Source organism: Austrofundulus limnaeus, unplaced genomic scaffold (assembly GCF_001266775.1).
Source record: "Austrofundulus limnaeus strain Quisiro unplaced genomic scaffold, Austrofundulus_limnaeus-1.0 Scaffold25, whole genome shotgun sequence".
Taxonomy (NCBI): Eukaryota; Metazoa; Chordata; class Actinopteri; order Cyprinodontiformes; family Rivulidae; genus Austrofundulus; species Austrofundulus limnaeus.
Genome location: NW_013952427.1, coordinates 3,499,797 through 3,521,101, shown reverse-complemented (window position 1 = coordinate 3,521,101; position 21,305 = coordinate 3,499,797). Strand labels below are relative to the sequence as shown.

General features: G+C 41.4%; 1 protein-coding gene across 1 annotated transcript in view; it reads left to right on the top strand.

Moving 5' to 3' along the window:
• Window positions 1–19,960, top strand: part of notch2 (notch receptor 2) — a gene marked incomplete in the record, with an annotated part of 60,662 nt that extends 40,702 nt beyond the window's left edge. Inside the window, 29 exon segments of the mRNA XM_014004650.1 lie at window positions 69–224; window positions 326–511; window positions 955–1,068; window positions 1,181–1,294; window positions 1,370–1,603; window positions 2,369–2,479; window positions 2,585–2,777; window positions 3,268–3,413; window positions 3,987–4,100; window positions 4,180–4,299; window positions 4,382–4,534; window positions 4,743–4,971; window positions 5,190–5,391; window positions 5,629–5,782; window positions 6,673–6,857; window positions 6,974–7,106; window positions 8,257–8,508; window positions 8,735–8,847; window positions 10,233–10,768; window positions 10,866–11,207; window positions 11,326–11,471; window positions 13,036–13,237; window positions 13,377–13,458; window positions 13,550–13,703; window positions 13,795–14,111; window positions 15,472–15,619; window positions 15,856–15,953; window positions 16,843–18,150; window positions 18,152–19,960. Of these exon segments, the coding sequence (XP_013860104.1) occupies window positions 69–224; window positions 326–511; window positions 955–1,068; window positions 1,181–1,294; window positions 1,370–1,603; window positions 2,369–2,479; window positions 2,585–2,777; window positions 3,268–3,413; window positions 3,987–4,100; window positions 4,180–4,299; window positions 4,382–4,534; window positions 4,743–4,971; window positions 5,190–5,391; window positions 5,629–5,782; window positions 6,673–6,857; window positions 6,974–7,106; window positions 8,257–8,508; window positions 8,735–8,847; window positions 10,233–10,768; window positions 10,866–11,207; window positions 11,326–11,471; window positions 13,036–13,237; window positions 13,377–13,458; window positions 13,550–13,703; window positions 13,795–14,111; window positions 15,472–15,619; window positions 15,856–15,953; window positions 16,843–18,150; window positions 18,152–18,379 (6,470 nt within the window).
• Window positions 19,961–21,305: the final 1,345 nt, after the last annotated feature.

Sequence of the window (21,305 nt, the reverse complement as noted above, 5' to 3'; positions counted from 1 at the left end):
TATATATATATATCGGTTGATCTCTAGTTTTCATTGTGATGATGTTTTATTAATGATGTTTTTCTCAGGTCTGCTGTGCCACAGAGATGACGCTTGTATCAGTAACCCCTGTAGAGAGGGCTCACACTGTGACACCAACCCCGTCACTGGGATGTTCAACTGTAACTGTCCACCTGGATATGTAGGCAGCACCTGCAACATTGACAGAGATGAATGCAGCATTGGTGAGACTGAATACTGAACGGCTCCACTGCTCTGTTTATTTTTATGTATTTATTTTAAATGATTGTTTTTATGTTTTTTTTTTTTTACCTTTTGTCATCAGGACCCAACCCGTGTGAGCACGGTGGTCAGTGTGTGAACACTGACGGCTCCTTCACCTGTAACTGTGTCCGGGGTTACGCTGGGCCTCGATGTGAGCAAGATGTCAACGAATGTGCTTCATGTCCATGCCAGAATGATGGCACCTGTCTGGATCGTATTGGGGAGTACACCTGTATTTGCATGCCTGGTAAGCACACTTTTTGAAATTGTAGGTCTTAGTGTGTTTTTGCACAAGACACTTAAATGTAAACTTGATTTCTGTTAAAGGAGGGAAATATGTAAAATCAACTTTTTTTTGCTGAAGTGGGAGTGTCAGAAATGGTAGGAGGTTTTTAAAGAGACAGAAGCCAATTTCAGGGTGTTTAGATAGGCTGTGATGCAAAGTCAGATTTATTTTTGATGCATACAGTATTCTTATAACAATTGAAGGTAACGTAGTTACTTGATTGTGGTATAACATTTTACATACATAATACCCCCACTTTAAGAAAGCAGCCACAAATCTGCCAGAACTTTACTATCATCAGGTTTATTTTACTAATAAGTTTATAAACTGAGGCAAATTTAATTTTGGATTTGTTTTTTATCTATGTCAATCCACTTAAAGCTCACTCTGTGTTGTTCTTGTAGGATTTGAAGGAACTCACTGTGAGATAGAAGTGAATGAGTGTATGAGCTCCCCCTGTCTGAATCAGGGTAAATGTGTGGACCAGGTCAGCCGTTTTGTCTGCGTGTGCCCAGCAGGTTGGTAGATGTATCATTATGTTTGCCTGCTACACTGACAGATCTGTAAAAAACTGGTTTATGGCTCTGTTTAAAAAGGCCTCATTAATACTTCACTGTGCTATGTCTTTAGGTTTCAGTGGTGAAACTTGCCAGATCGATATAGACGAGTGCTCCAGCACGCCCTGCTTGAATGGAGCCAAATGCATTGACCGTCCCAATGGATATGAATGCGAATGTGCTGAAGGTGAAGAGAAATCTGAAACTGTTACTACATCTGCGCTGAAATCACTCCAGTATTTACAAGCGATGTCCTCCTCAGGTTTTACCGGCCTCCTCTGTGAAGAGAACTTTGATGAGTGCAACTCATCGCCATGCCACCATGGCGTGTGTAAGGATGGCATTGCCACCTTCTTCTGCGAATGTTCTCCTGGATACACGGGTATCATCTGTAATATCCAGATACAGGTGTGCCACAGCAATCCTTGTCAGAACAGAGGTCGCTGCATTAACCGGGTTGGTGCCTACCAGTGCATCTGTCCACCAGGAACCTCAGGTGGGCACTTGATGAACTTTGTCACTGAAACTCAATATTCTAGTCATTGTGTCTTTGTTAGGAAAATTTTGAGAATTCAAATCGTGATAACAAGTCACCTAGACACAAGTAACACAGATGAGAGTGCATTTTAATGGTAGTTGTAATGGATGTAATCCTAAAAAGGGATAAGGCAGCTTTGGTTATAGCTCCTATTTGCTGTCTGCTAAATCCTAACTACAGTGTGCTTTAAAGAGTCCATAATGTTAAAACAAGCACCCTGTAAAGGTTTAGTGTTCAGAGAACAAGCTCCCAACTAAGATTTCAAGAGCTCATTTGAAGCTTTTTACAGTTTCGAGCTCTGCCTCTGTAGCAGTCAGCAGCCTGGAGCAAGTGCAACAAACATGATACTGAAGTCTGTACTGTGTTCACTTTAATTAACCTGAGATCAAGTCACCTGTCAGGTTTCATGCTCCACTTCCCTTCCTCTGCTGCACCTTCTTTCTTTCCTCTACTTTAACTCATCTCTAACTATTGTTCTAGAAATCTCTGATGTCACTCCTCCAGCTTAAACTCCCCCAGTTTTTGTTCTCATTTCCTAACCTCTTGTTACATTTCTTTTACTTGGAGTCCCACTCCCCCTGGTGGTGAATAAGTTACATGTGTTTATTCAGCCCTGCCTTTAGTTAATCCTTTTATCAGAAAAGCACTTTTATGTTTCTACGGTTTACGTTTTTGTTGTTTTGTTTTGTTTGATGTGACTCCATCTGTATTTTTGTTGCTCAGGTGTGAACTGTGAGATGAATGAGAATGACTGTGCCAGCAACCCTTGTGAGCACGGAGAGTGCCAGGATGGCATTAATGAGTACAAATGTGTCTGCTCCCCTGGATACACGGGTATGTTTGTTCTCAGCACYTCAGTAGAATCAATAATAGTGAGACAAAAAGATACTGAAATGCACGCAAACAGTTGTGTTTGAGATTGATGTGTTTTTCTAACAGGAAACAAATGTGAGGTGGAGATCAATGAGTGTAACTCAAACCCATGTATGAGTGGAGGAACGTGCCTTGACAAAGTGAACGGGTTCCACTGCTTGTGCCCGCCCAGCACCCACGGCCCTCTGTGCCTGTCTGGTATCGATCACTGTGCTTCCCATCCCTGTGAGCATGGAGAATGTATTGACCAGCAACATGGGTAAGCTAAACTATTAACACATTAAAACTATTAACATAACCAGGTGTTCCTCATTGCTGTCAGCAGATGTTGGCAAAAATGAGGTAGACTTCTGGTATTCTGTTTCAAATAAATTATTTTGTTTACTATTTTAATTGGACGACCTGGTTTCTACAGGTAAAACTCAAGTGTTTATGTACGTAAATTGGCAGTGAGAATTAGAAAATTGTACAAGGGGCACCACCTGAAATCTTGCCTAGAGTGCCAATTTGGCTAGGGTCAGTCCTGCCTCTCTATTTTTTTTCCTGTTTAAATGAAATAAATTCTTCAAACATGGATTACTTTCCTAAATTGCTACCCTAAAGGCTTAAACTGTAGCTTCCGAGTACACATTTTACAAAGTAATAATGTTTTTATAGGTGCACAAACTAGTGTTGGAGCTCGAAAACCTGTTTTTAATGCAACTGAATTATTTTACATTGTTGGTATTTTCTATTTTCTATCGATCAAGGTACCGATGTGAGTGTGAAGCTGGTTGGGTTGGACAACACTGTGAGCAAGAAAAAGATGAGTGCCAACAGAACCCATGCCTAAATGGCGGCACCTGTGAGGACCGACACAATGGTTACACTTGTGAATGCAAACTAGGCTTCAGAGGTAAAACTGTGGCTACAAATAGATTGAAAAAATTAGATTTAATATGTATTTCCACTAGGGCTACACAACATATCGCACAATTATCGTTATCGCGATAACAGCCAGTGCAATATGCATATCGCAAAAAATGCATAAATTGCAATAAATGATTGGCTCTAATGTTTGCATTTATGTTGTTTGTCAGCATCAGTCTGATAAATAAAATGGACCAGAGAAACAACATCAAATCATAATCACTCCATCAAGTTGTAATGGAAATTTTGTATTAATGCTCTGAACCCAGAGCCGAAAAACATCAACACTGTATACTTATATTTTTTGATTTATCGCAAGTCATATCGTCATCGCAATATTAAGCACTGCTATCACACATCACAGATTTACTTGATATCGTACAGCCCTAATTTCCATGAGACTCGATGTTCAATTACACCAATGGATGCAGAGTTGCTTGTTTGACCAGGGATATGTTTATATTGCTCATGAAGTAGATTCTCTATGCAGGCAACTTAACACTGTCCCAAACATAGAGCTGAAGGCTTGAAATATGAATAATGTCTTTTCTCTTCGCAGGTATCAACTGTGAAAACAATATAGATGAATGTGCCTCTGGACCCTGTCTGAACTACGGCATTTGTAAAGATGGAATCAACAGTTACACTTGCATTTGTAGTCCACCTTACACGGGTTAGTGATACATTTATAAGAACCAATGGTATCACGCCAGAATGTCAAGTTTATTATATAAAATTTTGTCTCAAAATAGGTAAACACTGTGAGGTGGAACAAGATCCTTGTGCCTTCCAACCGTGTGAGAGGGGCGGAGTTTGTCTTCCATCTACAGATTACACGTCCTACACCTGCCGCTGTCCACCCGGTTGGCAAGGTCGGCGTGTGAGATGTTTAACAAGTGAACCCCTCAGATTTATTGGTGGTTTTTACTCACGAACTTTGTTGTTTCACAAAAGGTGCACGCTGCAACGAGGATGTAAATGAATGCATCAAAACTCCCTGCAAAAACGGTGGCCGCTGCATCAACACTCAAGGGAGCTACGTGTGTAAATGTCAACGTGGCTACAGTGGACACAACTGTCAGACAGACATAGATGATTGCTCACCAAGTGAGTTTGACCTGATCTGATTTAGTATTGTTTTTATTATTTGGCCTTGTTCCAGGTATTTTTTTATCGTATTGTTGGTTTTATTGTTTGTATTATTAGAGAATAATATATTCCAAGTCTGCATGGACAGAAGATGAATTAAAGACCCATACATGGCTTAAATGAATGTTAAGGAACCCCTCTTTTTCTCTTCCTCTACCCTTGTCAGACCCGTGCCTGAATGGAGGCTTGTGTGTGGACCAAGTGGCGAGTTTCTCCTGCGACTGTCGGCCAGGTTTTGAAGGGGAGCGCTGTGATACGGAGGTAGACGAGTGCGCCAGCCAGCCCTGCAGGAATGGAGGCGTCTGCCACGACTACGTCAACAGCTTTGTGTGTTTGTGCCGACCAGGCTTTAATGGAATCCAGTGTGAACACAACATCCTTGAATGCACCGACAGGTGAGTCATGGAGTCGACTCGTTATCCACAAAGCTTCGGTTTACTATCGCCTTAAAGTCTCCTGCAGATTATTACTGATGTACTCTATGATTGTGAAATAAGAGGTAGTAGCATAAAATAACTTGTAAAATGTGAGCTGAGCAGGAATCAGCTCATACTGCTTTAAAGTTTAACCTTTAATAAAAACAACTCTGCTGTTCCTTTCTGTTTTTCTGCAGTTCCTGTCTCAATAATGGGACCTGCATTGATGATATCAACTCCTTCTCCTGCAACTGTCGCAGTGGTTTTTATGGGCAGTTCTGTGAGTACGAACACGATGAGTGTGACTCTCAGCCCTGTAAGAACGGAGGCACCTGCACAGACGGCTTGGATACTTATCGCTGCACTTGTCCTGTGGGATATAGTGGGCGGAACTGTCAGGTAAATTATTTGTTGATTTCATTGTTAATTTAATTGGTAGCTGTCTTATGGATCTGCAATGCTTTAAAAAACTTAAAGAAAACAAACTGTTGATTTAACAAACATTTAGGTATGCAAGGTTTTAACTTATAATTGGTGGCAAACTTTCTTTCTTCATTTCTCCTTTCCTTCCTTAAAAAATAGCCAACACTTTATTTCTCTCTTTTTTTATTTATTTATTTTTGTTTATTTTTACAGAACATGGTGGACTTGTGCAGCCAGGTGAAGTGTAAAAACGGCGGCAGCTGCTCTCAGACAGTCACATCCTGGATCTGCCACTGCGCGGCGGGATGGACAGGACTTTACTGCGACGTCCCCAGCCTGTCCTGTCTGGACTTTGCAGCCAAACTTGGTGAGGGAATATTTCATTTGACAACTTGTTTTAGCAAAATTGTAAACCCAACTAAGGTCTGATCCCTTAGACTTGTATTTACCACTGGATCAAAATCAACCAATAATTTATCCTGTCGTTGATCCAACTATTTCCAAGAGGTCCATACCCACCTGAGTTACCTACTGACTCAGTCTAGACAGCAAGCAAGCATCAAATTACCAGGCTTACCAAACAAGGAAGATTTTGACTTTAAACTGTCTGAATGAAAGGAAGCTGAGATGTTTTCATCACTCTTGTTATGTTAAATATTTATTTAACAAAGACAGAAATACGTGGTCCATGAATGAAGGTACTCCGTGAGATGATCAGCTGAGTTTTATTGCAACAACAGGAAACACAGAGAACCTGGCCTGTCTCTGTGCCTCTGCTTCTCTCTGTCAGTCTCTCCACACCACTGTTGAACACTGTTGAACCCTGTGTCTCAAGAGGCCTCATATATTTATTAACAAACAGCATTCTGTCATCTTAGCAAGATTTGATACAAGGTCAATGGAAAACACAAAGATAAACACAAGTGATATCTAAGAATGATTATTGTTGTTAGCAAATCTTGTTCTGACTTTAATCATTCTGTCTGCAGATGAACAGCATGTCATGAAAACCTAGGTCATTAAAGGTTGTCATGAATTACTTGCTTAAACATAAAAGTATTAGTTCTATTACAACTCTCATAGCTGAGGAGTGAACTGTGAACCCAGAGGGGTCACTGTCCTCTAATCGGAGCCAAACACCTCCAGGAAGACCCGACCAAAACATGAATAGATAATTAGATCAATAATAACTGGTTTCTTTGTGATTCAAATGCACTAATTAATTAATTAACTGCCCCCTTTTCTGATTCGCTGCAGGTTTAGCTGTGGAAAATGTGTGCAAGAATGCAGGGCGATGCATCACCATTGGGACTTCCCATCAGTGTCAGTGTCAGCCAGGATACACAGGCAGCTACTGTGAAGAAATGGTGGATGAGTGCATGTCAAACCCGTGCCGCAATGGAGCAATGTGCAACGATTATCAGGGCACATATGAATGTGTCGTAAGTGCTTTTGCAGATTTTTGGATTTATGTTCCTAAATAATGTTTAAAGGTTTTGTGTTTAAGTCTTATTTTCAAACCAAGACTTAAAATATGTTTCTTGTTTAATTTGTCCAGTGTAAACCAGGTTACCAAGGAGTGAACTGTGAATATGATGTTGATGAATGCCACTCTAAGCCCTGCCTCAACGGAGGAACGTGCATCAACCTCATCAACCGCTTTACTTGTGTCTGCCCCCCTGGAACACACGGTACGTCTACATAACTAAGTATTAAAGGGATCCATGATTAGTTGCAACATTAGACTTTATTTGATAAACATATTTTAACTGTAAAATAAAGACTGTAAAAATACTGTAGACTGTTTAGTTTTGTAAATTTTTTAACTAAAATTTCAAAAATATATTACACAGGCGGGGCCATTTTATTTACACACAAAGCATTCTGGGTAAAYGATGAHGTGGATAGGTCCTYGGTGCGAGGCTGCTAGCGAGCTATATCYACCCTGAAGDTYAATCTTGGAYAATWTCTGAKGATYGRCTCTTTTAAATGAAACCAGAGAGCGTTGACAGAGAGGAGAAGGTAGAAATGACTCAGCCTGTAACTGAAAATATGGATGGAGGACCTCAGTTTAGCTTGTTTGTCGCGCTAGCACCGAGCTAATACATACAGTATAAGGCAATATAGTGTCAGCGCTAGCGCAAAGGCTAACAGGCTAAGCTGAGGTTCTTCTTCCATGAAGCAGCTCTGTTGTCCTCCATCCATATTTTCTGTTACAGGCTGAGTCATTTCTACCTTCTCCTCTCTGTCAACGCTCTCTGGTTTCATTTAAACGAGTCGATCATCAGATATTGTCCAAGATTAACCTTCAGGGTGGATATAGCTCGCTCACACAGAGGACCTATCCATATCATCATTTACCCAGAATGCTTTGTGTGTAAATAAAATGGCTCCATCCATGTTAAAACATATTTTTAAAAATTTACAAAACTAAACAGTCTACAGTATTTTTACAGTCTTTATTTTACAGTTAAAATAAATGTTTATCAAATAAAGTCGGTTACAACTAATCAGGGATCCCTTTAAGAGCTCACGCAGCATATTTGTACTTCTGTTTGTCAAGCCTAATGCGATGTTAGAATATCATGAACAGTTTGTTGAAATTTTTTCGTCTTTAAACAGCTGAAAAAAGGTTTTTTGAACAGTTTAAGTTTCTGGTAAATGATTGAATGTTTGATGAAAAATTAAACGCATCAGTGTTTCATGTGGGGTTCTTCCAGTTGCTTAATTTTAGTATAAAACCGAATACTCTACTCAATGCCTTCTGTAGATAAAAAAAAATCAGTTGAACAGCGTTTATTGTTTCAGCTGATGCATGTCCATGTGTTCGCTGCTCTGTAGGAGTTCAGTGCGAGGTGAACGAGGACGACTGTGCCCCCAGCCCCGGCTCCTCCGAGCCACGGTGTCGAAATGGAGGACAGTGTATCGACGGCGTGGGTCGTTACACGTGCTCCTGTCCTGCCGGGTTTGTTGGAGACCACTGTGAGGGCGATCTCAACGAATGTCTGTCTGGGCCTTGCAATGCCATGGGCAGCCTCGACTGCATTGAGCTGGTCAATGACTATCGGTGCCTCTGTCGCCTTGGCTACACAGGTACACTTCACATCATGTAGCGTTCACTCAGGTTCCCACCAACAGACATTCTAGATGTGTAAAAACAAGATGTTACTGATCTTTTTCTACAATGTTTGAACACTGTAAAAAAGATCTTTTCTTTAATAACAGACAGCACTACCTTGAATAAAATTAAGAATAATTCCTTCTTAACAATACTTACAATACTTTTATTAATTATATATTATTTATATTTTTTCTTCAGGTCGTCATTGTGAATCCATGGTGGATCTGTGTCAGTCGAAGCCGTGTCGTAACGGAGCCGTCTGCTCTATGAATGCCAGCTCAGTGCATGGATACACATGTTCCTGTCCTCTGGTAAGTTGTAATGTAGTCAACTGTTTTCTGTTATCAAATGATAAAAAATCATTCTCCTCTCTTTATACTCAAACGCGTTTTAAAAGGGGCAATGTCATGTACAAACAACTTTTTTGAGTTTTGTATCATGTTATAAGGTTGTCCTCTCATCAGAAACATGCCCAGAGTCTTACTTTGACTCATTCATGCATGTTTGAGAAATCCTGTAGTGTCCTGAGGCAGCCAGGCAGGGGAGCAAAAACAACCTGTTGGACCTAGAACCACCTTTTGGGATCAGCTCCTCCTCTGGACTGTGTCTCCAAGCCGAGCTTCCTCATCACAGAGCACACCCACCCACCCAGCCCCGTGCAGAAANGAAATGGGCGGGAAAGAAGCAGAAGGAGGTTCTTAAAGAGACAGAGGCTAATTTCAAGGCATTTAGAAACAGATATGATGAGAAATAAAGTTTATTTTATATTTAAACATATAAGCATCATTTTAATAACAACTGAAGGTGACATAGTTACTTTATTATGGTATAGAATGCCTGAGAAACACATATTGCGCCTTTAATAACGGTTAGTTGCCTAAGATCTTTATTTAAAATGTTGCCATCAACTAATTGGAGCCGATCACTGAACTGATTTTAAGAAAATTTCCAGCAAAGCTTTTGGAGCCGACTTTAGAGAGCACAGTTAATTTTACGGATCTTGGACGACGTACGCTCTAGGTTTGGAGGAGAAACTCACAGGAAAACCTACTACTTTGTCCACACATGTTCAGCCACATAGATCCATTCGTATACATGTTGTTAGCCTTGAATTTTTTATTCCACTCTTGGTTTTGAACTGTCTATAAATTCCTGAACAGAACAATGCAGTGCTTGTGTTTTTTAAAGTAAAGGACTATAAAAAAGTAAAAATTTGCAAGGCTCTGTTAGGGAGGCGGGCCTGCCCTCTGTGTACAGTGGTTGGGGAAACATTGATTATACTTACAACATTTACTGCTGAAATGACAAATCTGTCAGTTAAGATCACATAAATTTATCACCATTATTACTACTCTTCAAGGTTGCCCAGTCCTTTTAATTGAGAGTTTTTGTTGGGAGAAGTTGTGAAATGTCTGTTCAGACTGAAGCTACAAAGTTCCAGTGTGTGGCTGGCAGCTGTTTCCCTTTCTTTTGCCGCTGTACGGCAATCTTCTCTCATGAAATGCTTGTTTTTTTTCTCTCCATTAACATCTTGCCACGTCTATATTTTCATGCTTGCTTCAGAGGGCCTCTCCATGGCTCAGGTACAGTGGAAACAGATTTGTAGGCCTTGCTAACCCTTTGTAAAACTGCTTGAAAATCAGTAGCAAAGGTTTTTTTATATACAACAACTCAAGAAGAATGTTATGTTTCACAGGGTTTTACTGGATTCAGCTGTGGTGAAATAGAGGATTACAACTGTGCCAAACTACGCTGCCAGAACGGTGGGCATTGTGTGAAGGGCCACACCGGCCACCTGTACTGCCAGTGTAAACAAGGCTTCAAGGGGCCACACTGCGAGTTGGAGCAGTGGTGCACCCAACCCTGTCTAAACGGAGGAACCTGCATCAAAGACCTGTCCAACCCATACCAGCACCGCTGCCATTGTCCCATTAACTTCTCCGGACGGTACTGTGAGAATAAAACACCTAGTTCCGTTGCCCCTGCCTGCCCCTATCTGCAGTGTGAGCAGCAAGCAGGAGACAAAGTGTGTGACCAGCAGTGCAACGTCCACGATTGTCAGTGGGACGGAGGAGACTGCTCGCTGAGATGGCCGAAGCCCTGGGCGAATTGCACCGCCAGCATCCCCTGCTGGGATCTCTTTAAGAATGGGCAGTGTGATAAAGAGTGTGACAACCCTGGGTGTCTCTTCGACAGCTTCGAATGTCAGGATGCTCAAACGGACCTCTGCAAGTACGTCCCTCTGCTACCGAACCTGTCATTGCTGTTGCACATTGATTTTCACGCAATTAACAATCACACTTTGTCTCACGACCCCCGTGTGTTTTAGATACGACAAGTACTGCAAAGACCATTATGGTAATGGCATCTGTGACCAGAGCTGCTACACAGAAGCTTGCGGCTGGGACGGCCTGGACTGTTCCTCTGACGTGCCGTCCAGTGTGGCAGATGGCACACTCATCATCGTGGTTTTACTGCAGCCTAAGGAGCTTCTTGGAGACTTAAACGGTTTCCTGCGCTCCCTGGGAGCCCTGCTGCGCACCAACGTGCAGGTGAAACTGAATGACAAGAAGGAACCGAAAGTCTATCCTTACTATGGGGTGGATAAAGACCAGAGACCAGACGGACAGAGGAGCAGAGCCAAACGGGAAATGGACAGAGAGGTTATTGGGTAAGAGCTGCTCATACCATCATCAGTATTTATCTTTGTAATTCTCATATGTCAGAGGTTTGAAACACTGTGATGTGTTGCTAAATCTAATGGATTTGTTTTGCATGCGTGTTCGCAGCTCTGAGGTGCACCTGGAAATTGATAACCGTGAATGTTTGAAGACCTCCCCAACTCACTGTTTATCCAACTCGTCTGCAGCTGCATCATATATCGCAGCGTCACACATCAAAGCTGATCTCCCTTACCCACTTGTGTCTGTTAAAAGTAAGAAGTCATTTTAAAGTTTTGGTAAACATGAAACTTTAACAAACTCAGATTTTGACTCATCTTTCTCCAACTGGACAGCCTTCCTTGTTTTACCTCTTGTCTGAAAGGCTTTTTCTGTTCATTTAAAAGACTTTCACCTCTCATGGCCCTTTATATGAGAGATTAAGGGGAACATGTAGGGCCCTATTAAATCTGTTTTATTTTTTCCCAAATCCCGTTTTTTTCCGTTTTTCTTCTTCTAAATTCCACTTTTTCCATTTTTTTCCCTGAATTACACATTTTCATTGCAACTATATTTATTAAACTTAAAAAGTGTGTAATTATAAAGTGACTGAACAATAATGAAACAGATAAAAAGCTACAGAAATAAAAAGTAATTTTACTTTCACTAATATAACAAGTACAGTAGCTGTGGTTCAGTGGAACATTAAACTCTTYTTGAAAGGTGTTTAAGATTATTTACTAAGGGAAAAACATTTTTATGTGTAAAACCTAGAATCTCACATACTAACGTTATCTTTTGTAAAATAAAAATGTTTTAAAATGTAACCTATGTTTTAGAATTTAATTTATGTCATAAACAAACATAAAACCTACAAACAGCAACAATTTGTGCACACTTGCCAACTGAATACAATCCAAGCTCATTTACTTCTGTAATGGAGACACACACACTGCTTTATCAAAAAACGGACAAAGCTTTTTCAATTTTTCTAAAGGAATATCTGATTCTGCACAAACAACAGCAAAATCATGGATAAACTCCCAGTCGGACTCCCACCTCACTGAGTGTTGAGGAGTTTTCAGCGTGTCTCTGATGCTCCTCTGTCTGTGACTCAGACAGGAAGTGGTCTTCCCAGCATCCAGCCCATCATGTGCCAAAAAAAACTTGCAGAAAAGTTCTTCTACAGATAAATAAATAACGGCTACGACATTGTTCTGTCCTAAACTTTATGCTAGCTTCATATTTTTGGAGGACGTTACTTTAAGCAAGTTTGTTGTTCGCCTCGCGGGTCGGAGCTTTTTTCCCTTCTCCTGTATCGGGAGGTGAGCTCCGCACTCACCCTGCGTACCTGTTACCAGGTAATGGCAGGTAAAGTGAGCRGCAGTGGCCAAAATACTCCAGAAACTCACTCAAATAAGCGAATTCCCTGAGATTCCACGTTTTGCCCCGGATTCCATTTTGTTTGGCCAATTCCGCTATTCTGTCCGCGTTTTCCACATCGCAGAAATTATAGGGCCCTAAACATATCATGCAAAATTGGATAACCAAAAAAAAGAGAGAGAAACAAGTTGATCTGAGACACACTTTAGAAAAAGGGGTGAAAGAGGGGCTTGTGGAGTTACAATAAGGAGCAATTTAGACCAAAGCATTGCAATTCCACTTTATATAGACCCCAACTGAATGATTAAAATGTAAAAAAGTAGAATTCAAAAACATGACATGTCACCTTTAAATGTCTTCAAGAAGCAAAAAAATGAAGTCCAGTTGCCTGTTTTTTAATTTGTGTAAATTGTGATTCTGATGAATCTGCAACAACAGCTTGTTTTTTTAAAACAGGTGAAACGGTCAAGCCACCCCCGGTAAACTATCTGTACCTGATTGGAGTTGCTGCAGTTATTATTCTGCTCGTTGTGGTGGTGAGCATGCTGGCAGCCAAGAAGAAGCACAAACATGGTGTCTTGTGGCTGCCTGATGGCTTCATGGCCTCGAAAAATGACAAGAGGAGAGAGCCTGTTGGACAAGACGACTTCGACCTGAAGTGAGTGAAAATTCTGACGAATGGCTTGAACAGAAGAACAAATGAAAACATAAGAGCACAGTCATAGGTTCTAGAATAAATACAAGCAGAATAAAATCTTGGTCTCTTATACATTTTTTAAATTATATTTTTCTGTTAGGAATTTAAAGACTCAGGATGGAGGTATAGCCAATGGAAGTCAGAGATATCTTGAAGAAGAAGTCCCCTCAAAAAAATTAAGAGTAAGTGAATTATGAGTCAAAGATAAAGGTTCCTGTAAAATAAAAAGTACTTACTGTTGTGAATTTATTGTCAAACTCTGGCATGTTGTAGACTGAAGACAAACCTCTGCTGTCCGTCCCACTGGATGGAGGTRTTGACCGAAGGGAATGGACCTTACAACATCGCAAAGCTGCTGACATCACCCTGACTCCTCCACAGGCCGACCTGGATGCTGACTGTCTGGATGTTAATGTCAAAGGACCCGGTGAGCAAAAAAAAAAAAAAGAAAAGGCTACTAGTTCAGTGTTTGCCTCCGTTAGTAATTGTTCAGCAATAATAAATGTTTGCTCCCTCAGATGGCTTTACCCCTCTGATGCTGGCATCGCTGCGTAATGGTGGAGGCCCAGACTGCAGCCTGCAGGAAGAGGAGGAGGAGAGCGGAGGAGACGAACCGGGACCAAGTATGATTTCAGATCTGATCGCTCAAGGTGCGAATCTGAAGGCTCAGACTGATCGGACTGGAGAAACGGCTCTCCACCTGGCTGCCCGCTACGCCAGAGCGGACGCTGCCAAGAGACTGCTGGATGCTGGAGCAGATCCCAACGCTCACGACAACATGGGGAGGACGCCGCTGCATGCTGCTGTGGCAGCTGATGCTCAGGGAGTTTTTCAGGTGAGGATTAGATGTTCCAGTTCTTGTGATGTTTTAACTTCCTGAGACCCAAACTTTTGTTTTATGCACACAAGAAACATGAGATTAGTATGATCTAGTAAGCATAATAACTATACTTTGTCATGGTATAGGAAGTGGTTTTTGCCAAAAATGATKTCCTCTTATGGGCCTCAAAATGTCGTGCTTGTTGAGGAATACCTAAGCAATTACCATGCAAAACACTAGAAACTTCACGTTAAGCCTTTCTGGGTGTAATGTTTTCCTAGTTATTTGGGCAATACAGCATCCAGATGTTGAACAGGGCAAGATCATCATCATCAATGGCAACTTTCAGATTTATTTGACCAGAGCATCCTAGGTGTAATTTATTGGTTGGACAAATGTATAACTTGAAAAAATTGTTTTACTCTTGTGAACTGTTCTAAATATTTCCAGATTTGTTTAACCTAAATTTGTATACCAAATATACCACTTACAAAAGGTATTTACATTTATGAATTCTTCTAAATATTCCATGTTAATCTAACCTCATGGTACAATCAATAACAAATTATAGTCCCAATGCCCTCAAATGAGGACTTCATCTTTACCAACATTGCATTTTGCTACAGTTGCACAAATGTGTCAAATTTGTATGTTTTATGAAGCTAAAGATGTGATTGTGCTTATTTACACAAGTTTCAAGCATGAAATATGATTTGTATTTCTATGATTCTCATTTTTCTGACGGGAGTCGCTGTAGAAGATTTTTACTGGGATCCCTTCCATCTTCTCTTCACTGAAAGGAGTGTAATGTTAGGTGACCGCTAGATAGGGTTGGGCAATATTGGCAAAAAATATATCACGATTAGTTGTGGTATTTAGACGATAACGATTAATTTGACGATTAATCCCCTGGAGTCCCTGGACACCCATACTGTATGTCCTGGTCACATGACCAATTTAGAAAAAATTTGCTCTTTGCAAAAATCTGTTCCAGATTGTGTCATAATCACAAGACTTCAGGCTATACATCAAATTTTAAATTGTGTTGATAGATAAATTACAGAACTTTTATTTTAAATATTCGTCATATTTGAAGCTGAGAGGAGCACAGAGTGGACTCTGCCTGGTGGCATTAATCGCATTAATTGTCAAGTGGCAAAAAATAATGAATTGTTTTTCTGACGATTAATCGCACACGATACGATTATGACCAACCCTACCGCTAGATGGTGCTGGTAGTGTCTAATGAGGCCAAAGGGTCRAAGCTGAAAAGAATGAAGTGTCATGATGTAGAGAGGCAACAATTCGATGTCTTCATGTGGAAACCCATTTTACTACGATCACTTTGTTACCTTCATGTCTCGTGTTTGTTCAGATTCTGATTCGTAATCGAGCGACAGAACTGGATGCCAGGATGAATGATGGTACAACCCCGCTGGTCCTGGCAGCCCGGCTGGCTGTGGAAGGCATGGTTGAAGAGCTGATCCACTGCCACGCAGACATTAACGCCGTAGATGATCACGGTGAGGAAACTCATCTCTGAAGTTCAAATTTCAGCAGGTTTTAGTGCCAGGAGCTGTGCACCTCTATCCAAAAGTAATCTGACTTTACTCGCTGTAGTGATGGATTTGATTTCTCAAATTTTGGATGAGTCACAAAGTATCAGAATGTTCTTACTTGCAGCTGATGTGTAAATAAATTTAACATAAATAATAAGACATGTGTTTTAAACACAGATGTCTTCCCGTCTCTGTTGTAGGTAAATCTGCTCTGCACTGGGCGGCTGCAGTTAATAATGTGGAGGCCACGCTTGTTCTTCTGAAGAATGGTGCCAATCGGGACATGCAAGACAACAAGGTGTGTGTCTGTTTTCATCTTGTACACTTATGTTACTATCACAAACTCTGCAAACCAGGTTAAAAGTTACATTAAAATAAAAAAACAAAAACAAACATTTAGCTAAAAAAATGAATCAAGTTTAAACTAAAGCAATACAGCAACTGCAAATTAATGTTTATTTAAAAGTTGTAAAACAACTAATTATATAACAAGAATAAATTTATGAAATGTCTGAAAATAGTGTTATATTTTAGAGGGAAATCTCACTCAGCTTTCACTTCGTGGTATTTATAAAGGTTTCAGTGAAGTTGAAGTCATTTTGCTGTTCACCTCCCCTTTTTAAAAGAAGCACACTTCAGTTCTTATACTTTAGTTTAATCTTTAAAGTCTTTCAGTTTATTATTCTTTTACTTTGGTATGTTTTTTTACTTGTCCTCTGACCGGTCTTTGTACTTTTTTACAATGACAGCATGTTGTACTGTGCTTCAAAAAAGATGAAAGTCATGTCTTTAAAAAATAGAATAAAAAAATGTAGCATCATCTTTAATCTAATGTATGACAGATTATCTCTTTAGGAGTCACTTTTTTGGTGCTAAAACAATTAATTTTTGTATATTTAATATATTTTATAGACTAAAGAACCAGAGACAAACTGTGTTTTTGTCTCATTTAGATGTAGTTCTGTGAAGTTGTGTGTTGACATAAAGGAAAGTTATCTCTCAGGTTAGGAGCTTTTTATGCTTAAAGATCAAAGATGTAACGATCAAGACTGTTAACAGGAAGAACTGAGAGATGATTCAAGAATATGTTCCAAAGACAGAAAACTTTATTTGCATTTGTGAAAGAGTTTAAAACCTTTTGTCTTCATTTTTCATGCTGAAGCTGTTTTCTGGTCCGTTTCCTTCAGGAGGAGACGCCGTTGTTTCTGGCAGCTCGAGAAGGTAGCTTCGAGGCTGCGCAGGTTCTTCTCGACCACTACTCCAACCGTGACATCACCGACCACCTGGACCGCCTCCCTCGCGACACTGCTCAGGAGCGCATGCATCACGACATCGTCCGCCTGCTGGACCAGTACAACCTGGTTCACAGTCCGCACAGCGGGCCCAACCACATGGGCGGAGGAGGAAACTCCGTCATGTGTGGAGCCAACGGAGCGGGCTTCATCGGCATGCGCCCGGGACCTCAAGGCAAGAAGAGTCGGAGGAGCGGAGCCAAGGTGGGAGGTGTCGGAGGCGGGCCTAAAGAGCTGAAAGACATGAAGGCGAAGAGAAGAAAGAAGCCCGCCGGTGGAGAAGGACCAGGTCTGGGTGCTGGAGTCAGTGCAGCAAACGGAGGAGGTACAGGAGGAGGGGGCGCTAACGGTGCGAAGGCAGCAGGAGGACTTCCAGAGAGCTCCGTCACCATGTCACCTGTGGACTCCCTGGAGTCGCCTCACTCCTTCACAGGCGACGTCTCCGGCGCCGTGTCCAGCTCTGCGAGCTCCCCTCCTCTCCTGAGCAGTCCCAGCAGCAGGCAGATGCTGCCTCCCGTCAGCCACATGCTGGGACAGCAGCAGAGCTGGGTGAGGATGCCCAAGCACGCCGGCTACAACGGCCCCATGTTCGGCATCGTCCCGCCCCAGATGAGGGGATCRCACCCCGGCATGACCCAGCACCTGGGCCAGAGCCCCATGATGACTCCCATGAACGTCAGCATGAGCCGGGAGCAGCTGCCGTCCATCGTCACCTTCCACATGATGAGTCCCGCAGCCGGCCAGGCCATGCTGAAGCAGTCGCAGCCAGGTCMGGTGCAGGTCACGCAGTCCCAGGGGCAGAACCAGAGTTTGGGCCACCCCCAGCAGGGACAGGGGCACCTGCACTGCAGCCCGGGGATGATTTACCAGCTGTCGGAGCCAATGGGCATGGCCCACACTCTGCAGCCCCCGCACACCGCCGCCCACGGCAGCCACGGAGGGATGGAGGGTCAGTCTCGACCGCTGCAGTCCTACCCAACCATGCAGAGCCCCGTGGATAAATACCCCACGCCCCCCTCCCAGCACAGCTACACCCTGTCTGGTTCWGACGGCACCACCCCGGCCCACTCCAACCACCCGCCGAGCGAGCACCCTTATCTCACCCCTTCACCCGAATCCCCGGACCCCTGGTCCTCCTCTTCACCTCACTCCAACTCAGACTGGTCCGACGTCACCACCAGCCCCACCCCCCTGGGGAACACCCACCACGCACTGCCGTCGTCGCACCGCACACACATTTCGGAGCAGGCGCAGATGCAGCCACAGCTGCAGCCGCAGTCGCAGCCGATGCAGCAGGCGTCTCAGCAGCCTCAGCTGGGGAACATGCAGGTGTTCGCATGAAGCTGCCGGGAGACTGACTGTAAGCTTCTGTGTAACTAAACAACACAGAAACAAAGACTCCTTTTTTTTACTTTATTTCTTCATATATTAATCAGATTTTTGTTCAAAATTATTTTCTGTCTTACAGCTGAAAAAACTGTATATATATTTTTCACGTTACTGATTACTGTCCGCTAAAAGCTTGGAGGTAGCTGTCACAAGCTCTAAAAATCCCAGTCAGGCTGCCTCAGATCTCTGCAGACTCAGCCGAGACGTTCCTCATCAGTCAAACTTCCCTCAACGTAACATCGTTATGAAACTGTCGCGGCAGAAAAAACAGACTAAATAGAGCCGCTGAGGCAGGACTGCAGATCTGAACACTGACACCGTCTGCTCTGGACGTCATCGCTTCCTGTTTGTTACTCACTTTCCTGACATGTCCTTTGTTGTAATGAACCTGACAGTACAAACTCCTGGTTAATAATAACAATAATAATAATAATCACTTTTTAATTTAACAAGTCACTTTTTTTTTAATTGTCAAAGAAAATGTTCCACAGATGGGTGAGTGTGCATAGCAGAGCTGGAGAGAGAGGTCTGGKTTTCTCTCCTGAACCGGTTGTCTCTGTGACCCAACCACAGATGAGAGGGAGAAGATGGAGAACTCTCCTCTTGTTTTTTTTCACATGTTTATTGTTTAATACAAAGACTATTGAATGCTATGTAAAACACAACACATGCTGTCATACTTTGGTACTTTCCAATTCGTCTCCAGACTTGAAAAACAGGTTTTACGTTCRTGCCACTAATGCAGTCGGTACATGGCCTGACGTCTACGCGCCTTTCAAACCAAGCCGAGGCGTGTCAGTGGTTTGTTTTTTCTGTTCTTGGTACCACTATTTTTAAATCAGCTGTGGAGAGGTTACTGCAAACACTTTGTGAAAAAGTGCACATTAGTTTTGTTACCGTTCTGTCACCAGGTTGATGTTGTGTAATGAAATGTATATACACATAAAGCAGATTCTGCTCRTTTTAGTTGAGCTTCATTTGGTTTAGACTTCCTGATTTTTTTTGTTTCTGTTTTGTATAAAAACTGTCCTGCACTTCCTGAATGATTTTGAATGTTACAGAGGTTTTTAACCGTTAAACCGACTTGTCTTCCAAAAACATCTAACCTGCTTTATAGCTACAGCCAGTTTAGGGCTTTATAATCGTCTTAATTCAGTCATGTCTGAAGCTAAGTAGAAATGTGTTTTTTGTGTTTTGATGTTGAGCATTGCATCAACTACTTTTTAAATACAGACAATCRGTATGTGTTGACAGCTGGAGAACATCGGTATCTGTAAGACCAAACTTTTTTGTGTTAAGCCAAAAATGTTCATTGTTTTGCTAAACTCTTGAGATTATTTAAAAACAGACACACAGCACTCCAACCTTGTCTGAAAGGATGAACCAAATGTTTATGTTTGGCCTTTTTTTTTTCAATATTCTCTGCCCCGTGTTTATATTCTGTGTATAAATGTATTTTTTTATGTTCATTCTTTCCTATGTTAACCAAAAAGCTTATAATATCCATGCAATATGAAGTAGTTTTTTTATGTTTGTATAAGGTAGCGATGAGGCCGATTACAAAAATTGTTTAAAACGGTGATCAACCAAATGTTTACTGAAATAAAACTCAAATCTTCACAGACTTGTGCATGAATGTTTATTAACTGTGTTCAGATTAACTAATATGCTGCTGTGATGTCTTAAAATATTAAATTTAAAAGGAGACATCCTGCTTTTAAATCCTTCTTTTCCACATTTAAATCTTTCAGTTGGGGTCTGTATAAAGTGGAACTGCAATGCTTTGGTCTGAATTCTTACCTGTTGTAACTCCACAAGCCCCTCTTTCACCCCTTTTGTGAGAGCAACTCGTTTTGACGCTGTCTCTTTAAATACAAATGAGGTGCTTCGCACCCCGCGCCCTTCTACCCAGATCAGCCATTTTTTTAGTTTGATAGAGACGTGATTATCTAATGGCGCAGAAAATTTATTACAAATTAATGAAAAGATGTCAACAAGGGAAGACGTCCACCCAGCCTTACATGTCAGAGCCAGAGGAGAATGAAGACCACTSAATTATAGTTGGTAAGTCTAGACCTTATTTGGCAATTTTGTCACAAGTACAGTGACCTAATAGTTCTGAAAACGTCAGAGAAATAGAAAATTGAGAAAACTGAACAATTTGAAAAATACGACCCAAACAGAATATAAAAACATCTACGGGAGAGACACTGCTGATCGGTTCAGTCCTCATAAAATTAATAAATTTTCAAAGCTGCAGCAATCGTATTTTTAATACAATACAGCTAAAGTGTAAAGACACATCACTACCTATAAATTCATAACAGCCTTCAGGCCTCCCCTGATGGAGATATGGGATCGCAGTGGGATTTACCTGTGTAAATAGAAGTTACTCATCTAAACTGAGTTTAATAGCCAACACCAGCCCATGGAAATTATTAGACTTCTCCATAAAAGGTTCTTCTATGAACCTGGCTTCAGTCACTTCAGCTGTTTCCTCAGATAAACACGTTGCTTTCAAATTTATTAATTAAAGGACACGTTAACCATTGTGAGAAATACTGTAGATTACTACTACTACTACTACGACTACTACTACTAAAATGTTTATGGCCTCTCTTCTTGTCTCTGCATTCTTCTCATGTCAGCTTTCAAATCAAGAATCTTAAGTTTGAATTTTTCAGTAATCTTTGATTTTGGTGTGGAAAGTGTAATAGAACTAATACTTTTATGTTTGAGCAAGTAATTCATGACATCCTTTAATGACCTAGGTTTTCATGACATGCTGTTCATCTGCAGACAGAATGATTAAAGTCAGAACAAGATTTGCTAACAACAGTCATTCTTAGATATAACTTGTGTGTTTTCCATTGACCTTGTATAAAATCTTGCTAAGATGACATAATGGTGTTTGTTAATATATATATGAGGCCTCTCGAGGAACAGGTTTCAACAGTGTTCAACAGTAG